Source organism: Saccostrea cucullata, unplaced genomic scaffold (assembly GCF_032062105.1).
Source record: "Saccostrea cucullata isolate Sc308-1 unplaced genomic scaffold, CSIRO_AGI_Scuc_v1 ctg494, whole genome shotgun sequence".
NCBI lineage: Eukaryota > Metazoa > Mollusca > Bivalvia > Ostreida > Ostreidae > Saccostrea > Saccostrea cuccullata.
The window spans coordinates 234,303-256,359 of NW_026936234.1; the positions used below are offsets into that span (position 1 = coordinate 234,303).

Genomic DNA, 22,057 nt, shown 5'->3' on the forward strand with positions numbered 1-22,057 from the left:
AAATTTATATTCAAATCCACATTTCAGAGTGTTCATAGCATTCCAAATTGACTTAACTTCAAAACAAACGTCATTTGCAGACAGAGGTGGTAATTCATCTCAATGTGACAGATAAAGATAATGCTCTGGATTTTCTTCAGGAGGAAAGCTAATTAATCCCAAGGGACTCATATAGCAGCATTCAGTTTACAATGGGAACATCTTCAGCAGTTATCTCTCTTTGCCAATGCATTCTTATATAAAGTTAAGGAATGTACCCCACCACCCCAGCTCCAAACCAGGGGACATAGAGAACCAAACTTAGCATCAAAATATGTATTTCTGCCTACTGAACTACCATACCAAATTTGAACTTGATTGGGCAACCATAAAAAAAGTTGCCCATTCATTCTTATGCATAGTTAAGGAATCTACCCCACCACCCCAGCTCCAAACCAGAAGACATAGAGAACCAAACTTAGCATCAAAATATGTATTTTTGCCTACTGAACTACCATACCAAATTTGAACTTGATTGGGCAACCATAAAAAAAGTTATTAGAAAAAAACAGAAAATTTGTGGACGGAAGAGTGACAGACGGACAGACAGAGTGATTACTATAGGGCACCCGCAAATCCTTGCGGGGCCCTAATAATGTTCATCGAAACCAAAAACCGATATAAAGAATTGTGTGTCCTAGTGTAGTCTACTTCTGTGCCAAATCATATTGAAATCAGACCAAAACTGTAGGAGGAGTAGCATTTTGAACGTATTTCACAGAAAGTTCTATGTTTAGTAACCACGGCAACATCGTTTATCAAAATCAAAAACCGATAAACAGAATTATGTATCTTAGTGTAGTGCACTTGTGTGCCAAGTTAAATAGAAATCAGACCAAAACTGTAGGAGAAGTGGCATTTTTAAAGTATTTCACAGAAATTTCTATTTTTAGTAACCACGGCAACACCGTTCATCGAAATCAAAAACCGATATACAGAATTATGTATCTTAGTGTAGTCTACTTGTGTGACAAGTTGTAGTAAAATCCGACCAAATCCGTAAGAGGAGTAGCATTTTGAAAAATTGTTTACAGACAGACGGACGGACGACGGGCGCATTACTATCGCATAAGCTCTTCTGGTCTCTGACCAATAGAGCTAAAAATTGAGAGCATATTGGGTTCAATCCTAAGGTAATGTATATGTCTCCGCTTGGGATTGAACCTGTGCTTCTGGCATGCAAGTCAAGTGTTAAACCGATTGAAGTACATATAACTCCAGCCTAGTAAGAAACCGTAATTCACACTTAAACACATTGTCCCCTCCAGATTGACTGATTGTTTGTTGTTTAACATCCCTCTCGAGAATTTTTCACTCAAATGGAGACGCCAACACTTTCCGGTGGAGAGCTGAAAATTTTATCCTATACTCGGTCTCATCCGAAGGACCGGTCTCCACGTCCCACAATGTTGGGATCACGTCCTTACTTCGCGACTCTAGAGGAGACGCTCTAAACACTGCGCCACGCTGGCGACTCCAGAGAGTGTTTGTTGAACGTCCCACTCAGAATTATTCACTCGTACAGAGACGATATCACTTGCCGACAAAGGGCTGAAAATTAATAAATGTATCGGCACTCGGGGCCAGTGAGCAGGATCTCCCTAATGCGACAAGGAGCCTCGGTTTAAACGATCTTCTCGAAGGACCAGTCTCCACGTCCCGCAGTGGGTTCGAACCTGCGACGTAAAAATCAATTTTCTTTCTCCGCGCGCTTAAACCACTTTGTCACGCAGGTGACCTCTCTAGAGAATAAGATTACCTCATCTCTTAAAAGTGCTGAAGCTGTTTGGGTGGAGTTCTGGAGAAATCACTTTCACCCGCCAGAGAATACCCAACGTGGGCGCCAATTGTAACAAAGACGTATAGGCCTCCACTTGGGGATTGAATCTGGGGCCTCTGGCAAGCCAGTCGTGTGTTCTTTAGGTTGAGCTAAAGTATTAACTCCTAGCCCAAGCTAATAGAAAGCCGAAAATTATTGTCCTCCTCCAGAGATTGAAATGTTCTCATCTCTTTTGGAGTGCCAGCGAAAAGGTTAACCCTTTAGCTCAATCGGGAGAGCACTGAACTGGCATGCCAAAGGCCCCGAGTTCAAATCCAACCTATCTCTTTTACAGTAGACTGTGGGGTCATATGTTATAGATGCATCATATTTTAAATTCTGCCTGCCAAACTCTTTACATGCCATACAGCAGCACCATGCCTTTTGCCAAAATCGCAGTGTCTATGAGATTCTCACCCTTTAGACTCTGACCTCAATGGTAGCTTGGTGGGTCATATACCGAGTCCTCTAAAACTTTTTTTAATCTAACGAACTACAAGACAGACGCTGGGCCTTTTACCAAAATTGTGAATTTCAAGACACTAGATCCAGTTGGGTTGATATTAGATTGAAAACGCATTAAATTTATATCTTCTTGATTACAACAAAGAGTTTGGAAATTGAACCTCTATTACACATGTGCATGACTTAAGGCATTAACACTCAATCCTAGAATTATACTAATTTGCTATCCATTGAGTATGTACTTTTTACTTATTAAAACCCAATGCATAAAGTATATGGAGAAAGAGAGTCATATTATCACTAATTCTGTATAAGTATCATTAAGATGCTCATACTTAATGCAGATATTTTTCTGCCACAGTAATGGTTTGCTCATTTCGACAATTCGGAAAGTAAACCGTGATTTGTTTTCAGCTGTTATTGTGGTTGACATTGAACAATCATTAATTTTATATTCTGGTCTAATCATATTATTAAATCTAGATGCTTCCCTCAAGTGGTAATGTGATTGTCCTGTTATATCTGTCCATTGTACGCTTATCTATTTTCAGGCTAAAGAGGAAGTCCTCGAAGATCGGGTCGCCTGTGCCGACATCTACGGTACGTAAAAGACATCCATACGGAACTCATAAACTACTTCCGATAGTTCTCTCAAAAATCCATTGATTTATCTTTTCCATGCTAGCGCTAGCAATTCTTCCAAGTATTTGTGAACTGAGCCATACATTGTATCATCTGTCCTCATAATATATTCTCTTCAGACTCGAAGAGTAAAGCAACCGGTAATTATTCCGATATTGATTTCTCATCAGCATTACTTCCAAGATGGAGACTGAAGCTTGCAGCATGAGAGAATTTTAAAAACCTGTTGAATTAAAGTTTGTTAAGGGTAAGTTTGTTTATTTTTTTTCTCTACAGATGTAGATAACGAGCATAACTATATCATGACAAAGGCCTTGAAGTCGTATAGGCTTCACCGAGAAAAGGAAAAGGCGGAATCGAGGCAGCAGCAGTTACGTTCTGCATACAGACGGAGGTGGCACGCGCCTGTGGTACCGAGCAAACTACGGAAAAGCTCGGCGTCACAGGTGCGACCAAAGACCGCCAATGACGTCATCCGTCAGGTACAGGTGGCCAATACCGAAGAAAGGTATACTCTTGTCTTGGTCTATATATGTGCTCAAAAATTGAAATAAAGCATCCACTATTATCATAGATATGCCATACATCTTATACTACACTAGCTAGCCTATATTCTTGTATTGTTTTACGGGTCCAATGATAGTATGTTTAATTTCAGAGTGTATAGGAAACCGACGCCTATAGAGTTGTCCAGGATAACAATTTCAATGGGGGAATCCCCAAAACAAATAAACTACCAGCGGAGGAACAAGACGACGTGGATGAGCCACAGTTTCCCCTCCGCTAGCTTCCTGAATCACTATGCAAAACTACATCAACTGAGTCAATCACGTGTTGAAAATCTCCCGCCCGCGGGAAAACCCACCAAAACAAACAGACCACAGTCGGCATATGCGTATGATGGTGGAATGTTCACTCCAACTGGACCAAAAAATGAAATCTACGTAATTGATCCCGAGTGGGTGTCAGAGGCGATGACTATCCAGAAGCTAAATTTAAATCGGCGTCCCAACACTTTGGTGACGTCTGCTTCGGATACTTGGCCTGGACGTCGGTGTAAGAGCGCACCACCCCAAAACAGACGAAATCCAATATCCTGGGACATTGCAAATGAACCAGAACACGTTTGATAATTCTTGCCCTATAGCTTATAATAAATTTTTAATTCTGATCCCGAAACAGTCTAAAGCAAGCATGAAAATGTGACATGTTCACTGGTGGAATTTTATGTATACGGAGTAATATCTTCAGTTTTCAACTAGTAAATTATGAAAGCATTGTTCTCCTGCATGAATTAACTTAAGAGGCTCTGTTCCTTTAATTGGGAAGATTTTTTTAATAAGTAGGTAGCTTTGTGCCCACTTTTTCTTACTGTATGTTTGCAGCATAGTCTTATATCTGTACTAATTCTAATACAATGTCATATTGTCAATATAATTATTAATTTTCAAAAGCAAGTCATTCTTTATTGTTGGTAAAATGCAATAAACAGCCATACTTTTGAAGTAAGCCATGATATGCTTTTTCATTAAAGATAACTTCAAAATCAGCCTCTGTGTATTTGTTCAACTGATATTTGTGGATGTTCAGGAACAAAACAAAAAGAAAAGAGATTAAATTGTAAAATTTTTATTTAAGGAGTACAAAAAATTCATCAATGAGTAGAAAAATAGTCTTTGGATTGTTCATCTTACATATCACAAATACTAGCTACCAGTCTCTGCATGTAGTTTGTTACACTGAGGAGGTGACACTATATAGCGCCGGAGATCACGATTTCAACAAGCACGACAACCTACAGGGAAATAACTCTAGCTTAATACTCACTCAACAAATTAAGATCAGGGTTGTCCCTGAGAATAGAAATAGAAGCAGACATTTAAAGAGTAGAAGGGGATCTGGGGTTCCACCTCCCTACCGGGGAGTTTAGGAGGAATACCACGTTAACCGGGGGATTACATCATTATAGGTAAGGATATTCCCCAGCCCCTGGGTCTTAGGGACAATCCTGGTAATGCTACAAACTTCTGGTATTTCTTGCTCTTACTTACCATTTATTGCACTTTGACCTTTTTGGGACTTGAAAGTTTCTGCATAGCAATGTAGAAGAGGTGGAAATTCTAAAAAAAATAATTAAATAAAAACAATATACATGCAATAACATTCCAAACTTTCATGGTCAAAGTGCAGGGAATTAAGATTTACAAATTTAATGCTACATACAGTAAAATATAACATAGTGAAATGCCAGATGTAGATAATTTTGCTTTCTATGATGTAAACATATTCAATATACATTGTATACATTTGACACTAAGGGAAAGGAAAATCCCTATGCCTATATGAATTCATTATTAGCATAAAAGCTGTAAGTATGTTTTACTGTGATAAAATTTAATTGGTCTTCCAATTTAAAGAGTTCATAAAGTTATGATATGAGTAATGTCAGTGTACGATGTACATACCTGTACAGCCAGGTAAACGAGAGCCAGGTAGGCCACTATAGCTACAGCGAGGAACAGGTCAAATATGGCAGGTTTTACACTGGAATTAAAAAAGGTCTGATTTCAAACCAGCATTCTGTACTGACACGCAAAAGAAACGCAACATCCCTCTTTAGGGGGAAATAATTATGCTAAGTAAAAAAAATTGTATCTTAAAATTATGGATATCTTCACTTTGGTAAACACCGGTAATTTAACGGTTGAACGATTTTCATACCATAACCGGTGTCATATAATATATTGAACCCCGCGATATTTTGAACCCGGGTTCAAAATATCGCTGCGAAATATTGAACCCCCCTATAAAATATTGAACCCAGGGTTCAAAATATTATGGCCATAAAATATTGAGTCCCCCTGCCCTTTTAATTTTACAGGGAGGGGGGTTCAAAATATTATGGCCATAAAATATTGAGTCCCCCTGCCCTATTAATTTATGAGGGAGGGGGTTCAGAATATTATGGCCATAAAATATCAAGTCCCCACGCCTTTTTTAATTTAAGAGGGAGGGGGGTTCAAAATATTATGGCCATAAAATATTGAGTCCCCCTGCCCTTTTAATTTATGAGGGAGGGGGTTCAAAATATTATGGCCATAAAATATTGAGTCCCCCTGCCCTATTAATTTATGAGGGAGGGGGTTCAGAATATTATGGCCATAAAATATCGAGTCCCCCTGTCCTTCTTATTTTACAAGGTGGGGAGTTCAAAATATTATGGCCATAAAATATTGAGTCCCCCCGCCTTTTTTAATTTAAGAGGGAGGGGGGTTCAAAATATTATGGCCATAAAATATTGAGTCCCCCTGCCAATTTAATTTATGAGGGAGGGGGTTCAAAATATTATGGCCATAAAATATTGAGTCCCCTGTCCTTTGACAGAAAGAATGTCGTGTCCTTGAATATAAAAGAAGTAGTGTTGAGGCGGACCATTTTTAGTCAGATAGTTGGAAGTATGCAACCAACAATAATTTTAAGGTGGTCTGATTTAAAATTTCAGACAATTTATTTATTTTGATTATGCAATTATATGGCGATTATACATTGAATACCTTAAATTTAGAAAGTGCTTTTAGTTTAGTTATGTTTGAGGGCTGTTCGAAAATTACGCTGACATCTTGCACAGAAAAATAGAAACATGTCCATAGGACATGAATGCCCCGCCGAGGGTATATTAGTAAAGCAACATGAAAATTTGTATTAGTGTATGAAATTTGATCAGAATATCTTTAAAAGTGATGCAGTTAAATTGCTTACATTAGTATGTATCAACATATGAAGTTTGACACTAATTTCATTAACGTGAGGTCAAGGTCAAAGGAAATGCCAAGTTCAAAATTCAAAAACTATTGATTCAGTTAAAAAGCTCTCATCAGTTAGTATCAGCGTATGAAATTGAAAAAAAATATTATAAATGGGTTCTTTAAAACTGACTTAAACACAATTTGATAAAAGTAAGGTCAAGGTCAAATAAAAGGTCAAGGTGAAAATTGTTGATGCAGTTGAAGTGCTTACATTAGTATGTATCAGCATATGAAGTTTAACACTGATTTGGGAAATGTGAGGTCAAGGTCAAGGGAAATGCCAAGGTCAAAAACTATTGATTCAGTTGCATATCTCTCATCAGTTAGTATCAGCATATGAAGCTGCAGAGTTTTTGAAATCCAGCGGTCCCACTGGCAAAACTGGTAAATATTTTAAAAGTCCACTAATTTTCTTTATGTAATCGGTCCGAGGGACCGGTAAAAAAATTGGATCTTCCCGGAATTTTAACCTCTTAACCTCTAAATTTTAAGTTTAGTTGTAAGATTGTCTGAAGGATTGAATCTGTGTGTATGAAAGAATAAACTCAAGGGCTTTTACGACAGTTAGTCATGATTTTTTTTCTGCCATATCTCATTATCTGTGTATTTTCGATCAATCAGCTGATTCAGTTTGTACAGAAATGTTAATTGTAGCTTTATTTGGGGTGCAACATATGTCAACCGAATTGCTAATCATCATTTACCTTAAATATAAAGTTTTAATATAATCATTTTTGTTACATTATACATTTCCCCCACATTTTGAACTTCGTATTTGTGGTAGGCAGCCATGTTGGGTATCTACTGTAAATATCACACCTGGTTAATTCAGTCCGAGGATATTTGACCCTTCAATTTTTTAAAGGCCTAACTGGATTTAAAACAATTGTTTTTGTTTTGAATTTGGTTTGTTGATGGACCAGTGAAATTCACTAAATCACTGGTCCACTTGACCAGTGAAATTTTTTAAATTTCAAAAACTCTGCAGCTGAAAAAATATTATAAATGGTTTCTTTAAAACTGACTTAAACACAATTTGATTAAAGTAAGGTCAAGGTCAAATAAAAGGTCAAGGTGAAAATTGTTGATGCAGTTGAATTGCTTACATCAGTATGTATCAGCATATGAAGTTTAACACTGATTTGGGAAATGTGAGCTAAAGGTCAAAGGAAAGATCAAGGTCGAAAATGTTGATGCAGTTGCATATCTCTCATCAATATGTATCAACATATGAAGTCTGAAAAAAAAATATCTAGAATGATGTCTTTAATTTAAACTGCCTTAAACACAATTTGATAAAAGTAAGGTCAAGGTCAAATAAAACGTTTAGGTGAAAATTGTTGATGCAGTTGAATTGCTTACATCAGTATGTATCAGCATATGAAGTTTAACACTGATTTGGGAAACTTGAGGTCAAAGGTAAAAGGAAAGGTCAAGGTCAAAAATTTTGATGCAGTTGAGTTGCTCTCATCAATATGTAACAGCATATGAAGTTTGATAAAAATATCTTGCATGGTATCTTCAAAACTAAGCGAAACACTTATTAAAGATAAGTGAGGTCAAGGTCAAAGGAAAGGTCAAGGACAAAACTGTTGATGCAGTTGAATAGCTCTCATCAGTATGTATCAACAGGTGACGTTTGACAACGCCATCTTGAATGGTATGTTTAAAACTGAGCTAAACACTAATTTTAAAAAAGTGAGGTCAAGGTCAAAGGAAAGGTCAAGGTCAAAAAATGTTGATGCAGTTGCATAGCTCTCATCAATATCTATCCTCATATGAAGTTTGATGAAAATATCTTGGATAGTTTCTTTGAAACTAAGCTTTGAACAGAGCTAAATGCAAAGTGTGACGGAAGGACGGAAGACGGACATGACAAACACTATATGCCCCAGCCACATTCATGGCGGGGCATAAAAATATATTTGACAACATAATCAGGCAAAAAGTTACAAATAATATGAAAGAAGCTTTATTCATATGAACTTCAAAATTTCATTTCAAAATGTTGTAAATTGATATCAATTTTTGGTGATTTATTAGGACATATCATTCAGTCACAGAGCAGAAAAATCTTAGATGTCTTGGGCATGATAAAATAATATGAGCTTTCTTTTTCTCAACATTTTTCCAAGAGTTCATGAACAGTTTGTGTTACCTTATCTACTCAACATCCATACACAATTTCTTGTCAACCTTAAAATCTATCAAACAAGTAAAGCATTAATTCTTCTGTTTTAAAAACCCAAAACTGCAGGTATTTGTGAGATATGGTGTGAAATTGGTCACTCTCAATCATGTTCTTTACAGTCCGGATAAAGTTTTCATCTTTAATCTTCTTCCTGACCTCCGGTATAGCCTTTTTACAGACCAAGGTCTAACAGTCTAAAATATGCTATTTGTAGACAAATGTCAGGAATACCCTAGTTTACTACATGTTTTATTACACATATTTTGGGTCTATGTTGGGGATATAGTACCCTTGACTTATTGTCAAAACTGAGTACAATATATATATTGGTACCCAAAATAAGGTCGCCTAACTGGAAATACAATTTTGTGAAATATGAAAGCCCTATCATCATATGTTATGGCCAGGTTAAATTTTTTTCATGAGTACAAAAATCTTCAACATCAAGGTCACAAGGTCAAGGTTATTGGTATCAAATGAAAGGTCACAGAATACATATATATGATTTTGAACCCTTCCCTCCTAACTTGAAAGGACAAGGGGGTTTAAAATTTTATGGCCATAGTATTTTGAACTCCCTAGTCCTTGATAAATTAATAGGGCAGGGGGACTCAATATTTTATGGATATTTTGAACCCCCCTCCCTCCTAACTTAAAAGGACATGGAGGTTCAATATTTTATGGCCATAATATTTTGAACCCCCTCCCTCTTAACTTAAAAGGACAGGGGACTCGATATTTTATGGCCATAATATTTTGAACCCCCCTCCTTGAAAAATTAATAGGGCAAGGGACTCGATAATTTATGGCCATAATATTTTGAAACCCCTCCCTCTTAACTTAAAAGGAAGGGGACTCGATATTTTATGGCCAAAATATTTTGAACCCCCCTCCTTGAAAAATTAATAGGGCAGGGGGACTCGATATTTTAAGGCTATAATATTTTGAACCCCCTCTCTCTTAAATTAAATTGGCAGGGGACTCGATATTTTATGGCCATAATATCTTGAACCCCTTCCATTAAACTAAAAAGGACAGGGGGTCAATATTTTATGGCCATAATATTTTGAACCCCCTCCCTCTTAAAATGACATGGGGGTTCAATTTTTTATGGCCATAATATTGAAGTCCCTCCCTCTTAACTTAAATGGGCAGGGGACTCAAATTTTATGGCCATAATATCTTGACCCCCCCTCCCTCTTAACTTAAAAGGACAGGGGGGTTCAATATTTTATGGCCATAATATTTTGAACCCCCTCCCTCCTAACTTAAAAGGAAGGGGACTCAATATTTTATGGCCATAATATTTTGAAGCCCCTTCTTGATAAATTAATAGGGCATGGGGACTCGATATTTTATGGCTATAATATTTTGAACCCCCTCCCTCTTGAATTAAATGGGCAGGGGACTCAATATTTTATGGCCATAATATCTTGAACCCCCCTCCCTCCTAACTTAAAAGGACAAGGGGGTTCAATATTTTATGGCCATAATATTTTGAACCCCCTCCTTCATAAATTAATAGGGCAGGGGACTCGATATTTTATGGCCATAATATTTTGACCCCCCCTCCCTGTAAAATTAAAAGGACAAGGGGACTCGATATTTTATGGCCATAATATCTTGACCCCCCCCCTCCCTCTTAACTTAAAAGGACATGGGTTCAATATTTTATGGCCTTAATATTTTGAACCCCCTCCCTCCAATCTTAAAAGGACATTGGGGTTCAATATTTTATGGCCATAATATTTTGAACCCCCCTGCCTCTTAACTTAAAAGGACATGGGGGTTCAATATTTTATGGCCATAATATTTTGAACCCCCCTCCCTGTAAAATTAAGAGTCCAGGACAGGGGGACTCAATATTTTATGGTCATAATATCTTGAACCCCCTCTCTCTTAACTTAAAAGGACATGGGGGTTCAATATTTTATGGCCATAATATTTTGAACCCCCTCCTTGATAAATTAATAGGGCAGAGGACTCGTTATATTATGGCCATAATATTTTGAACCCCCCTCCCTGTAAAATTAAAAGGACAGGGGGACTCGATATTTTATGGCCATAATAATTTGAACCCCCCTCCCTTCTAACTTAAAAGGACATGGGGGTTCAATATTTTATGGCCATAATATTTTGAACCCCCCTCCCTCTGATCTTAAAAGGACATGGGGGTTCAATATTTTATGGCTATAATATTTTGAACCCCCTCCCTCTTAACTTTAAAGGACATGGGGGTTCAATATTTTATGGTCATAATATTTTGAACCCCCCTCCCTGTAAAATTGAAAGGACAGGGGGACTCAATATTTTATGGCCATAATATCTTGAACCCCCTCCCTCTTAACTGAAAAGGACATGGGGGTTCAATATTTTATGGCCATAATATTTTGAACCCCCTCCTTGACAAATTGATAGGGCAGGGGACTCGATATTTTATGGCCATAATATTTTTACCCCCCTTCCTGTAAAATTAAAAGGACAGGGGGACTCGATATTTTATGGCCATAATATTTTGAACCCCCCTCCCTCCGATCTTAAAAGGACATGGGGGTTCAATATTTTATGGCCATAATATTTTGAACCCCCCTCCCTCCGATCTTAAAAGGACATGGGGGTTCAATATTTTATGGCCGTAATATTTTGAACCCCCTCCCTCTTAACTTAAAAAGACATGGGGGTTCAATATATTATGGCCATAATATTTTGAACCCCCTCCTTCTTCAATGAAAAAGGTAGGGGTTCAATATTTTATAAGGGGGTTCAATATATCGCAGTGAAAAAGTGAACCCGGGTTCAAAATATTATGCGATAAATTGAACCCGGGTTCAATATATCGCGGTATCAAAATATTATGCTACACCGGAAGTCAAGTTTGAGTCTGCTTAACAAAAATCAAAAATTGCATGTTTAACAAAACATTTGGCAATATTCTGGAGTTTTAAGGGTTTTATCTGTTCAACATAAGTAATGCAGCAATATTTCAAATCAAAGGCCTGAAAGGCCTGCGAGTTGACTCGCTCGAGTCAATTGAGCATTTTCATACATCTGGGCACCATACCCTAATATATTCAGTTTATTTTGCATCTTAAGAGATTGAATATTATATGTCTGATCCATGTTCGGTTCATAAATAAAGTGTATATTGCTTTTCCTTTATATATACAGGTTGGCACTAATGGGCTTCCATATTATTATTATCTATAACGAATTTAAGCACACTAGCTGAAGTGGTCAGTGTTATGGAATAATTAGGTTAAAGATTCCCACAGCAAATCTGGATTCTAAAAATAGATTTTCAACAACAACTAGCTGCAGCTAATGAGAGCAGCAGGTGTTTGTGTAAGGGAGTATTCTAGGTCAATTATAAATAAACTTCAGATGGGAAGATTAGATCCACCTAACATGCTTGAACATATATTCATACGCAGTAATTGTACATCGTACAGGTATTTAATCAAAAATTTCTTTAAAAGCATGAAGGCATAAATAATGTTACAGTATGAAATTTTATACAGTTTTTACCTCTTAAGTTTATTCAATCACTCAAACCAAAGCATTTTTTGCTAGAACTATTATATTTGGCGTATGGATCACCTTGATGAATGCAAGAAAAAATTTACAGCTCTGAAACGGCTATGTCGACAGGGAGTAGCTCGCTACGCGAGCCAACTCAAAAAATAAACTCTCCTTTCGTTTCCCGTAACAATGCTAAGGCTTCTAGAAAATGGCTTAAGTACGCATTTCCAATGCTCTAGCTGGAAAATTTCAATGTAAAGGTGATAGAGAGTTGCTGATGCAAAAATTCACGACAATACGCCTCAAAAGGGACTTCAGTATCATATTCAGTAAGGACAGTCCTTGTACCGGAAGTCCAGGGGTGGCTACACTGCTCTAAGTTAGAGAAAATTCGTCCTAATCATCTGAAAAACGGGCATTTAAAAATGGCAAAGAATAATTCCTTCGCTCAGATCTCGATATCAATGAACCTATTGTATCGTAGAAATTAAGCTGGAATTGTTGTTTAGGGCAGTCTTGGACATTTACTTGAATGGCTGGGAGGGGGGTGTTTTAACAGCCATGTGTTACTTAGTAAAGTAAAAAGATAAACATTTAATATTTTTATCAACTCCAAGGGGAATAACTCTGTCAAAAATGGTGCAATGGTAACCAAAATAGAACTTGACTTAGATATTAATGTGATAGATCTGTATACCAAATTTCATTTCAGTATGTGCAACGGTTGCAAAGAAAGTGAGTGGAAACTGCAAATAATTGAAATTTTTCCAAGTCCAAGGGGCATAACTCTGTCAAAAATAGTGCGATCTTACCCAAAACAGAACTTGGCCTAGATATTCAAGTGATATATCTGTGTACCAAATTTGATTTCAGTATATGCAACGGTTGCGAAGAAAATGAACGGAAACTAAGTGGACCGACAGACCAACAGACAGACCGACAGACAGCAGCAAAGCAATATGCCCTCGCTTCTTCGAAGGGGGGGCATAAAAATTCAAACATTTGTAGATTACTGCTTGTTGCGTTTCTTTTGCGTGTTAGTATATTATTGAAATATCTTTGATATATATGCCCTGAAAACAATCATACTGCTAACTTTAAAATATTGTAGACTTAAAAGGACTATTGACTTGACAAAATTTCTGGTTAATTTCATTTCAGAAACTGGTTATAAGCATTAGCATGTAATTAAATGAAAATCTAATCAAGATTACTGTATAGGTATAGCTTACTTATATGAACTCATTGTGTACTGGGCACCATCATAGAACAAAAACTCAGGATCTCTGAAAGCACAGATTACAAAATTAACAACAGCAAACAAAGCATGTATTTTCCTACTCAACTTAAGATCCTGAGTTTTCTGTCCCAAAGTAAGCAATAATTAAAAGAAATAATAAATTTTCAGTTTTCATTAGACAAATGTAGGCTTTTAAAAGCCATATTTCTGATAAGTTTGGGTAACCAAAATTTATAACAAAATCTTTCTATTTGTTTTATTACTTTATGTAAAGTAAGGACTTTTCTGTAAATTACATATTAAGTCAAATGTGTTTAAAAACAATAACCAATATTTTTCCTGACTTCACATTTAAATAACAGAAAAAGTTAAAAATCTACTATAAAAACATGAGGTTATTCATGTTTAAAATCCTTCATCTCTCTCATACGGTGCCTATTATTACGTCACGTTGTGTTACCAACTGTGGAATTTTAATTTGAATGTAAATAACATTTATCATATCTCAGGTAACCAATAAACTTTTGAAAGCAGGTAGCACTGAGAAGAGATTCAGCATAAATAGTTCACTCTAAATAATAGCTATTAACACCATGCCGATGTGTATTTGACATGATGGTAAATATCTTACAGTAAACCATGCCTACACTAAGGCCTCACCTCTTGTCAGCTTTGAATGTTGTGCGTTTGACGTCTTTGAGGTATCGACTCATGGCCTCCTCTAGGTTACTAAGGAGACTGTGACCTTTAGGGAGGAGCTGAGTGGCCCGGGGTTGTCCAGTCAGCTGCCCCAGCCACGCCTCTACCAAGTCTTCCTGTACTCCCTACAAAGTGTTTATAGAAATATTGTAAAATATTGGTCATCTAAATTTCTATATAAGAAAACCCCCCTTTTTTTGCTTAAGTTTTCCAGCAAATGTAATCATTTTCACACCTATTATGCAAGAAACTATTTATTTACTTTAAATGATAAAGATTGTTCGTCAATGCAAGAAAAGTACTTTGAATAATCTCAACAAGATTACCATAAATTCATTTTGGGGGGAGGGCGGTTCCAAAATTTCATTGTTTCAGGAAAAAAAATATTCTTGGGATTTTTTTTTTCCTGAATGAAGAAGTATGGAATTGTTACATCTATGAAATTTTACAATTTGTGGAGAATGAGTTCATGATTCTCTTCATACAATTGAAAAAAAAAAACAGAATTGATTAAACCCCATGAATTTTTCACTGTACTTCTTTACATTTGCTATACAACTGTATACATAAGTATACAATATTTGTGTTTAATATTTATTATTCAGACAGCTGATGGTCTATTTGAACCCTCTTCCAAGTAACAGATTGTACAAGGAGACAGAATACATAAGGTACTACACATTTAGCAAATGAATTATACTCCCATATTAGTAAAATATAATGAAAATGAGAAAGTCTGAGACAAACAATATTGTTCATTTACTAAAAGTAAAATATGTATTGTTGGGTTCCTTACCAGGCCCTCAGAGAAGAGTTGGAGGTTACCATGACTACTGACATTGTAAACATATCTAGCTAGGGCTTCAGCAATGATTCCAATATTGCGGCTCAGCTTTCCTCTATCTACATTTTCCCTAGAATAAAAAGATATTAACATGGGTAATCAAAGAATTCAAAGCTCCCTTTCAAAGATTTTATCTACACCTAACACAATATCAAACTAAATGAATTTTTATCATGATCCATTAGTTACATGGAAGTTCATCATGAACCTTTCAATGAACAATAACACATACCGGTATATAAACATGAGACTTAAAGATTCTTAAGCAAGGTGAATAGATGTGTATTTTTTAAAGTTTGATCCATGTTGTATATTTACTTGTTTGGAAAAGGAAATATATCTAAAACTTGAAACTTATCACCCATCCTGAACATTTAGGTCATATCCAACATCTGAAGCAGTTTGGTAGAGCATATTCAGAGAAGCAACATAAATACTAGTTTGTTTCTGGTATGGCTTAAAGTTAATATAAAGCAGTTCCAATAATTTTAACCTGCTTAATCATCTTCAAAATGGTGGTGAGACCCAGCAGCAGGAGTATGGTTAGAAAGACAACAACGATATTAAGAACTTGTGTATGATAGGCATCTATAGTATTCCTTTCAAGTAAGTAACATTTATACCAATCATCAAAGAAAGACAACTCCAAAAGAAACCTATAGATCATCAACTATAAAACATACAAACTGAATTGTATAATATATGACAGTTACTTATGTATAAACACCTTATATCCAGAATAGTGCTTCTGTCTGGGTCTTTGTGTGAGTGGAAGTGAGACAGAGTAAATGCTGGCAGACGTTTGATACTGAATCTCTCATGTTCCCATGACAACAGATCTTCTGCGAGGTTGATTTTCTTGTGCACCATATCAAATTTAACATCAGGATAAAATGACTTGACAACATTCTGTAAATTCTGGAAAGTTAAAAAGGAGAAATTTAACAAATTTTTCTCTATAATTTGTAATTTCCTTTAGAATTTTACATCAAATAATTATCTATGGCTATGTCAAATTACTTGAGTGTTAAATTTTACATTTATATTTTCATTTTTCATACATGAAAGAAGAACTAAGGTGTTGCTCTTTCCATTGAGGTGTTCAAGCAATCTCCACAGACTGATTTACTGTTAAGACTTTTGATAGTAAACCTAAACCAATTTTTACATTTACACTTTCTTATGTAGGATGAGATAATGGGTGTGTATTTTTACATTTTAAAAACATGACAGTTATTAACGCTACAAATAAAAGTAGGTGTTACATCAACTTCCATTTGACAACTCAAGCAATCTCCAAAGACTGATTTTCAAATTCAATTTTTTATTTGAATAAGAAAAACTTTTAAAATTCTAAAAAAGTAAACCTTAAACAATTCCAACATTACACGGAGCCTTCAGATTCAACTGTACATGTACAATTTTGAGGGTGTGTAAAGCTTATGTAGGATGAGATGCTTACCTGTAGAAACTGATTGCCTGGTGAGTCCTCCTTTGGGGGTTTTGAGACGTGAAGATAAAGTTCATCAGATTTACCAATGCTGTCTATACACAGGACATAGGACACATCCGACAGTAAATTGGAGTCTGAAATATCAATAAAATGTGTGTAAAATTAATAGCAGTTCTTAAATTGCAACTTAATTACGGATCTTTAAATCAGTGAAAACATCTGCATTTCTATTAACAGTCTCACCCTGTGAGTCTAGATTGTCCTCAATCCACCTCTTTGTTCCCTGATAGTTAAATTTACCTCCTCCTGACAGCAAGAAGACTAGGTTAAACCTAGTAAAAAGAATAAAGAATTAAACAGAATCAGCATCAAAATTTAAGATTACAGTGAGAAATTTCCTGTTCTGGTGAAACTTACTTGGCATGTGTCCTGGAGTTGGTGTAGAGTTTGGAGAAGAGGCGAGCTAATTCCAGCAGTGCAATCACTCCACTACCATTAGCATCAGCACCCTGAGCAAGGCTCTACGAACAAAATGTGAGAACACATAACATACACAAAACAAAGAGTGACCACAACATGAAAGGAGAAAAGTGAAAATATTTATACCTACAGAGTATATAATGACTTTAGAGTAAAGTATTTCTGAAAATTGATATAAATTTGACCTATAGTACAGCTGCAATAAAAAAGACATACTGGGGCAATTCCAAATGAATCATAGTGAGCTACCACAGCCACAGTGGGGAGTTGTTCTTCAATACCATACCCTGACAAGTGACCCTGAAAGATAAAACATCCAAAGATTTATTAATCTGGCTTTTAGGGAGAAAAAAAAAGATTTTTTTAATTAATTCTGGAAAAGTTGTGTATCTTTTCCTTGACAGATACAGTCAGTTTATTAAAATAATATCCCAATTTCTGACACGATTCATTCAAATAACATTTCATACATTCACTTCTTATAGATAGAAAAAAACATAAGTATTGAACTGACAATAAAAGCTTAAAACATTTGACTTAGTCAACAACAAGATTAAAATTATTTCAGTTTTTTTTTAAATTCTGGACTGACCTGAATATTTGTGATCTGAAATTCTCCCAAACTCTTAGCTTGAGACCCTGCTATAACCATTTGGAACCCATTAGCTGTGGCTCCACTCATCAGGGCTATGACAAGAGGATACTCAAAATTAGAAAGTTACAAACAACAATAAGGAAGCTGTAGTGGTTAATGAGGCTTAAAGGCCAGATACATACCCTCTACAGCAGTTGTGGCCTGATCTCCTGCATTCCCTCGGTGGATTTCTTTATAAATCTCTGACAACTCCTCTGTCTCCAGAGCGAAGTAGACAGGAATGGTTGTCTCCTCTGTCAGCAGATCTCTCTCCAAAATCTGCAAGTGCTGCAAAATTACAGAAATAATGTCTGTACTCCAGGTGAATGGATTGAAGAATTTAATAAAATTTGTCAAATCCTAGAGTCTATATTTATTATTCTACTGGTTTGTAATTAATTCCTTTCAGAATTATCTATTATATTGAGACACCACCCTTGCCAGTGCATGGCAGCAAAATAATATAGATCTGACTCTGGGGACATAAAATTAAAGTAATTCACATTTGATGTGAGTCTTACTATTCCACTTTTAAAAAAAAAATTTTTGTAATAGTGAGACTGATATAAAAATTCAGCAAATCAGTCTTATGGCCCCGTAAACTGTACTCAGTATTGACTATTCAAGGCTTTTTCAGCATTGAAGGATCTTTTTTATGCCAGCATTTATAACAATACTTGGTTTAAATGGTCTCATCCAAAGAACTGTTCTCCACACCCCACATTGTACCCTGTTTTTTTATATGGATCGTCTACTCTTTAAGTGGGTACCAGTGTACCAAGTTTGATGAAGGATATTACTTGGTCTACACACCAACGAACCCACTGAAAGACTGGTACAAATTTATATGCCCTTTTTTCAAAGGCAACATAAATTTCAATGATATCTTATAACAAGTCATAACAAATTATAATCTAGTGCTAAAAATTATCTTACAATATACGACTGGAATATCTGTTGTAGTAGTGGTAGTGTGATCGATTTAACTTCATAGAGTCTATAGACTTGATAAAAACTAAGTTACTGTTCTACTATAGATCACTAAATTTTCATGACACCTTATTTTCGCGAGATAGTCATTGTCTCTTGATAAGCAAGACAAAATTTTCACTAATTGTGGTTATTGCTCTACATAATCTTAAGGAATGCTATTATACGCGAGAATTAAATTTTTGTGAGCACACTGTCTTGCGTAATTACGCGAAAATAAAGTTCTCGCGAATAAAAAGTGATTTACAGTATCTGAACCATTTGCAAACCTGTTTGTCCTCTTTAGAGATAGAGCTGAGATTAGAAGGCAGCAGAACCAGTAGAGCCCCTGCATTCTCCTGTATCAGGTCCCTGTACTTGGAAATAGACACCTCCTGTAGCCTGGCAACAATACAGCGCCTCGTGATCATCTTAGAGTCCACTGGACGAGCTTCCATGTTCACTGGAGAACTTCTACAGCCTTTGAAAACAGACAGTTGCATTATAATTTTTTGTAATCAAAAAGGTACCATGATATTTAAGTTTATAAATAATATATAAAGCTGCAACCATCTGCTTTTGGTTCAAGGTCTGACTCAAATTGTCCAATACATGTACTTAAGTAGTGTTAAATCTAGACCCTAAAAAGGGCATGGTAATCAAGGAATCAAAAGGGCACTTTGCGTCGCGACAGGATCTCACGAGGGCACTTTTAAAACAAATGTTAATGTTTTTAAAATTATATTATTAGACATTTATCTATTAATTTTTACATACTTTAACATGTTTAATTACTTTAAATATTTATTTAAACAAGTAATGTATCTGTATTCCATTCATTTTTCTTAAAATACCAACACAATAAGCACACCTGGGCTGACATGACAATTATTGAAACAAAAAGAATATAAAAAAGGCATTTAATACATCTAATTTCTTTAATCAAAAAAGTAGTAAAGTAATGGTATTATTCTAGCTGAGACATCTGCAAAAATTATTTAAGTTTGGAGGTATGATATTTTACCTGCTTGGACTGTGTTATTTGTGTACTTTTACAGTCAATATTTAAACATTAAACGAAAATACTTTTTTTCAGGAAAGGGGGAGGGGCATTCTGAAAAATACATGTAGAGACCATTCTCTTTACTTGGAAAATATTGAATTATTCTACCAACAGGATCAAGTGAAAACTGGTCTTACTCCCCAAAAAATTAATGCAATGTATAATTTGTTTTAAAAAAACTGTGGCTTTAATTAGAAACAGTAACCCTCAGCTTGTCAAATCTATCAGTTCAATCAAAGAAACTATTAAACTTAGTTTTTTGTTTAAGCCTTTTTATCACATTACATTCAGTTTTTTGGTACACTGCAAGTATTATAGTCAGATAAAATATACGTTTTTACTTCAAGTTGAACTACATGTGTTTTATTCTACTTTCAGTTTAATAAAAACGATCCTGATTTCAATTAGTTAATAATTTACAACTTAATTTATACTTGGTCTTGGGCTCATAATTCATTCTTGCATAATCAATGCAATCAAATGACAGTCTCTCAAGTTAAATCCTCTACCCTGACAGCCTGAGGCATGTTAATTAGCCAGGTGGCTGTGTGCGTGCGTTGAAGCGTGAAGTGATTTCCTGTCGTTATATAAACAAAGGGATTATCAGCATGCACTGAATAAACAGAACAGCAAAGGAATATTGCCTAAACTGGGCATATTCATTGATTTTGGGTTAGGAAATAAGGGCATGGCGCTGGAAAAAAGGGCATGGCGCCGCGCCATGCTAGTTTGCTTTAGATTTAACACTATTAAGTTTATGTTAAAATTATCAAAAAATTAAACAATGATCACATTGCTCTCCTCAATTATCAAATTACTACTGTTCTTTAGATTTTTAAGGGGTTTTCCCTCTATATATTCTAATGTGAAATACTGATCCCCAAATAATTTTGGTCCCACAATATTATCCTAAAAGGTATCATTTGATCAAACTTGAATCCACACTTTATTGGGTTGTTGCTGAATAGCAATCCTGCTCTTTTAGTAGACAAACATTTTAAAAATCTTTTATCAGAATATTGTGTAAAAAACTTTGTGTCTTTGGAGAGCCGAAGACTTTTAAGGAGGTCAGACTGTTTCGATCTCTAGTGGCCAGATAGCTTAGTTGATAGAGCACCACACTGGAGATTAAGATGGCTGGGTTTTGAATCCTGGTCTGGTCCCCTGCATTTTTCTTCTCTCTCATACATTTGGTGCAATGATCACACCGCACTTGCAGTGAAAGTCCTGCTTGAGGGAATAAATACTAGGGTTGTGTCTTAGAGGGCAAAGACAATTTAAGGAGGGAGGAATGAAATCGTACAGGCCATGGATACTGGCCTGCGTAGCTCAGTTGGTAGAGCACCTGACTAGAGATTAAGGGGGCTCAGGTTCCAAACCTGGTCTAGTTGCATTTTCCTCCTTTCCTGTTACAGAGTTGGTGCCGTTGACCACCCCAGGACTTGCAGGTGAAAGTCCTGCCAAGGGCTAATAAGAACTATTTTAAGTCTTCGGAAAGAGGAATGTAATGGTTCAGGCGGTGGATATTGGCCTTGGTGGCTCAGTCGGTAGAGCACCTGACTAGTGATGCAGGGGTTTCCGGTTTTATTTCTGGTCCAGCCATACATTTTTCTTCTTTAATGTTACATATGAATCAAGACCAAGAGCTAATTGTTTGGGATTTTCTGTCCCATTTGTAAGATTAGTACCAACCTGTTTCTGTGCGAATCAAGAAATTTGCTGCATTGTTATGCAGTCCCTAGTTCCAATAAAAAAGAAACTGTTTTATATATTCAAATTGTAAAACCCTAAGACTTACCATAGCTAACTCCATGTAGATCATACTGTTGCATTCGAAGGGCAGCGAATTCGTGCGCTGCTGAAACTGGACTCACCGGGGATAGAATTATGAAAATAGGAATGAAAAATAAGAAAGAGAGCGGAAAGCTATTCTTAAACATCTCCAGTAACTCTCCAACATCACTGAGCACCATGGTTGGAGAGATATAACTGCACTGATTACTATTAAAGCTTCCAACAAGTGCTCCCTCAGCTCAGGTGAAATCGGAAATCGAGCGTGGTGGCTCTTGTATACGTGAATGTCAAACCCGATTCAAATAAATACTTATTATTAAACTCCTCGCTTAAAAAAAGAATAATTTACTTTTATTCAGAAGAAAATAATTTCTTGGTACATTTATTTTTAATTTTGCTT

General features: G+C 36.0%; 2 protein-coding genes across 4 annotated transcripts in view; one reads left to right on the forward strand and one right to left on the reverse strand.

Annotated features, from left to right (window-relative positions):
• Positions 1-4,514, forward strand: part of LOC134245053 (uncharacterized) — a 33,894-nt gene extending 29,380 nt beyond the window's left edge. For all 3 annotated transcript variants that reach the window (XM_062727306.1, XM_062727309.1, XM_062727305.1), the window contains 3 exons: positions 2,875-2,923; positions 3,242-3,473; positions 3,624-4,514. In XM_062727306.1, the coding sequence (XP_062583290.1) occupies positions 2,875-2,923; positions 3,242-3,473; positions 3,624-4,095 (753 nt within the window). In that variant the 3' untranslated portion in view covers positions 4,096-4,514. The remainder of the gene's footprint in view (positions 1-2,874; positions 2,924-3,241; positions 3,474-3,623) is intronic.
• A 64-nt stretch (positions 4,515-4,578) lies between these two features.
• Positions 4,579-21,937, reverse strand: LOC134245050 (BOS complex subunit ncln-like). The gene is made up of 15 exons (XM_062727302.1): positions 21,662-21,937; positions 19,091-19,281; positions 17,975-18,119; positions 17,790-17,884; positions 17,414-17,497; positions 17,135-17,238; positions 16,961-17,049; positions 16,727-16,851; positions 15,992-16,182; positions 15,217-15,334; positions 14,382-14,545; positions 13,714-13,767; positions 5,431-5,509; positions 5,017-5,085; positions 4,579-4,760 (listed from the first exon to the last, which is right to left on the reverse strand). The coding sequence occupies exons 1-14, from the start codon at positions 21,834-21,836 to the stop codon at positions 5,020-5,022; spliced, it is 1,680 nt and encodes a 559-aa protein (XP_062583286.1). The 5' UTR covers positions 21,837-21,937; the 3' UTR covers positions 4,579-4,760; positions 5,017-5,019.
• Between the last annotated feature and the right edge of the window lie 120 nt (positions 21,938-22,057).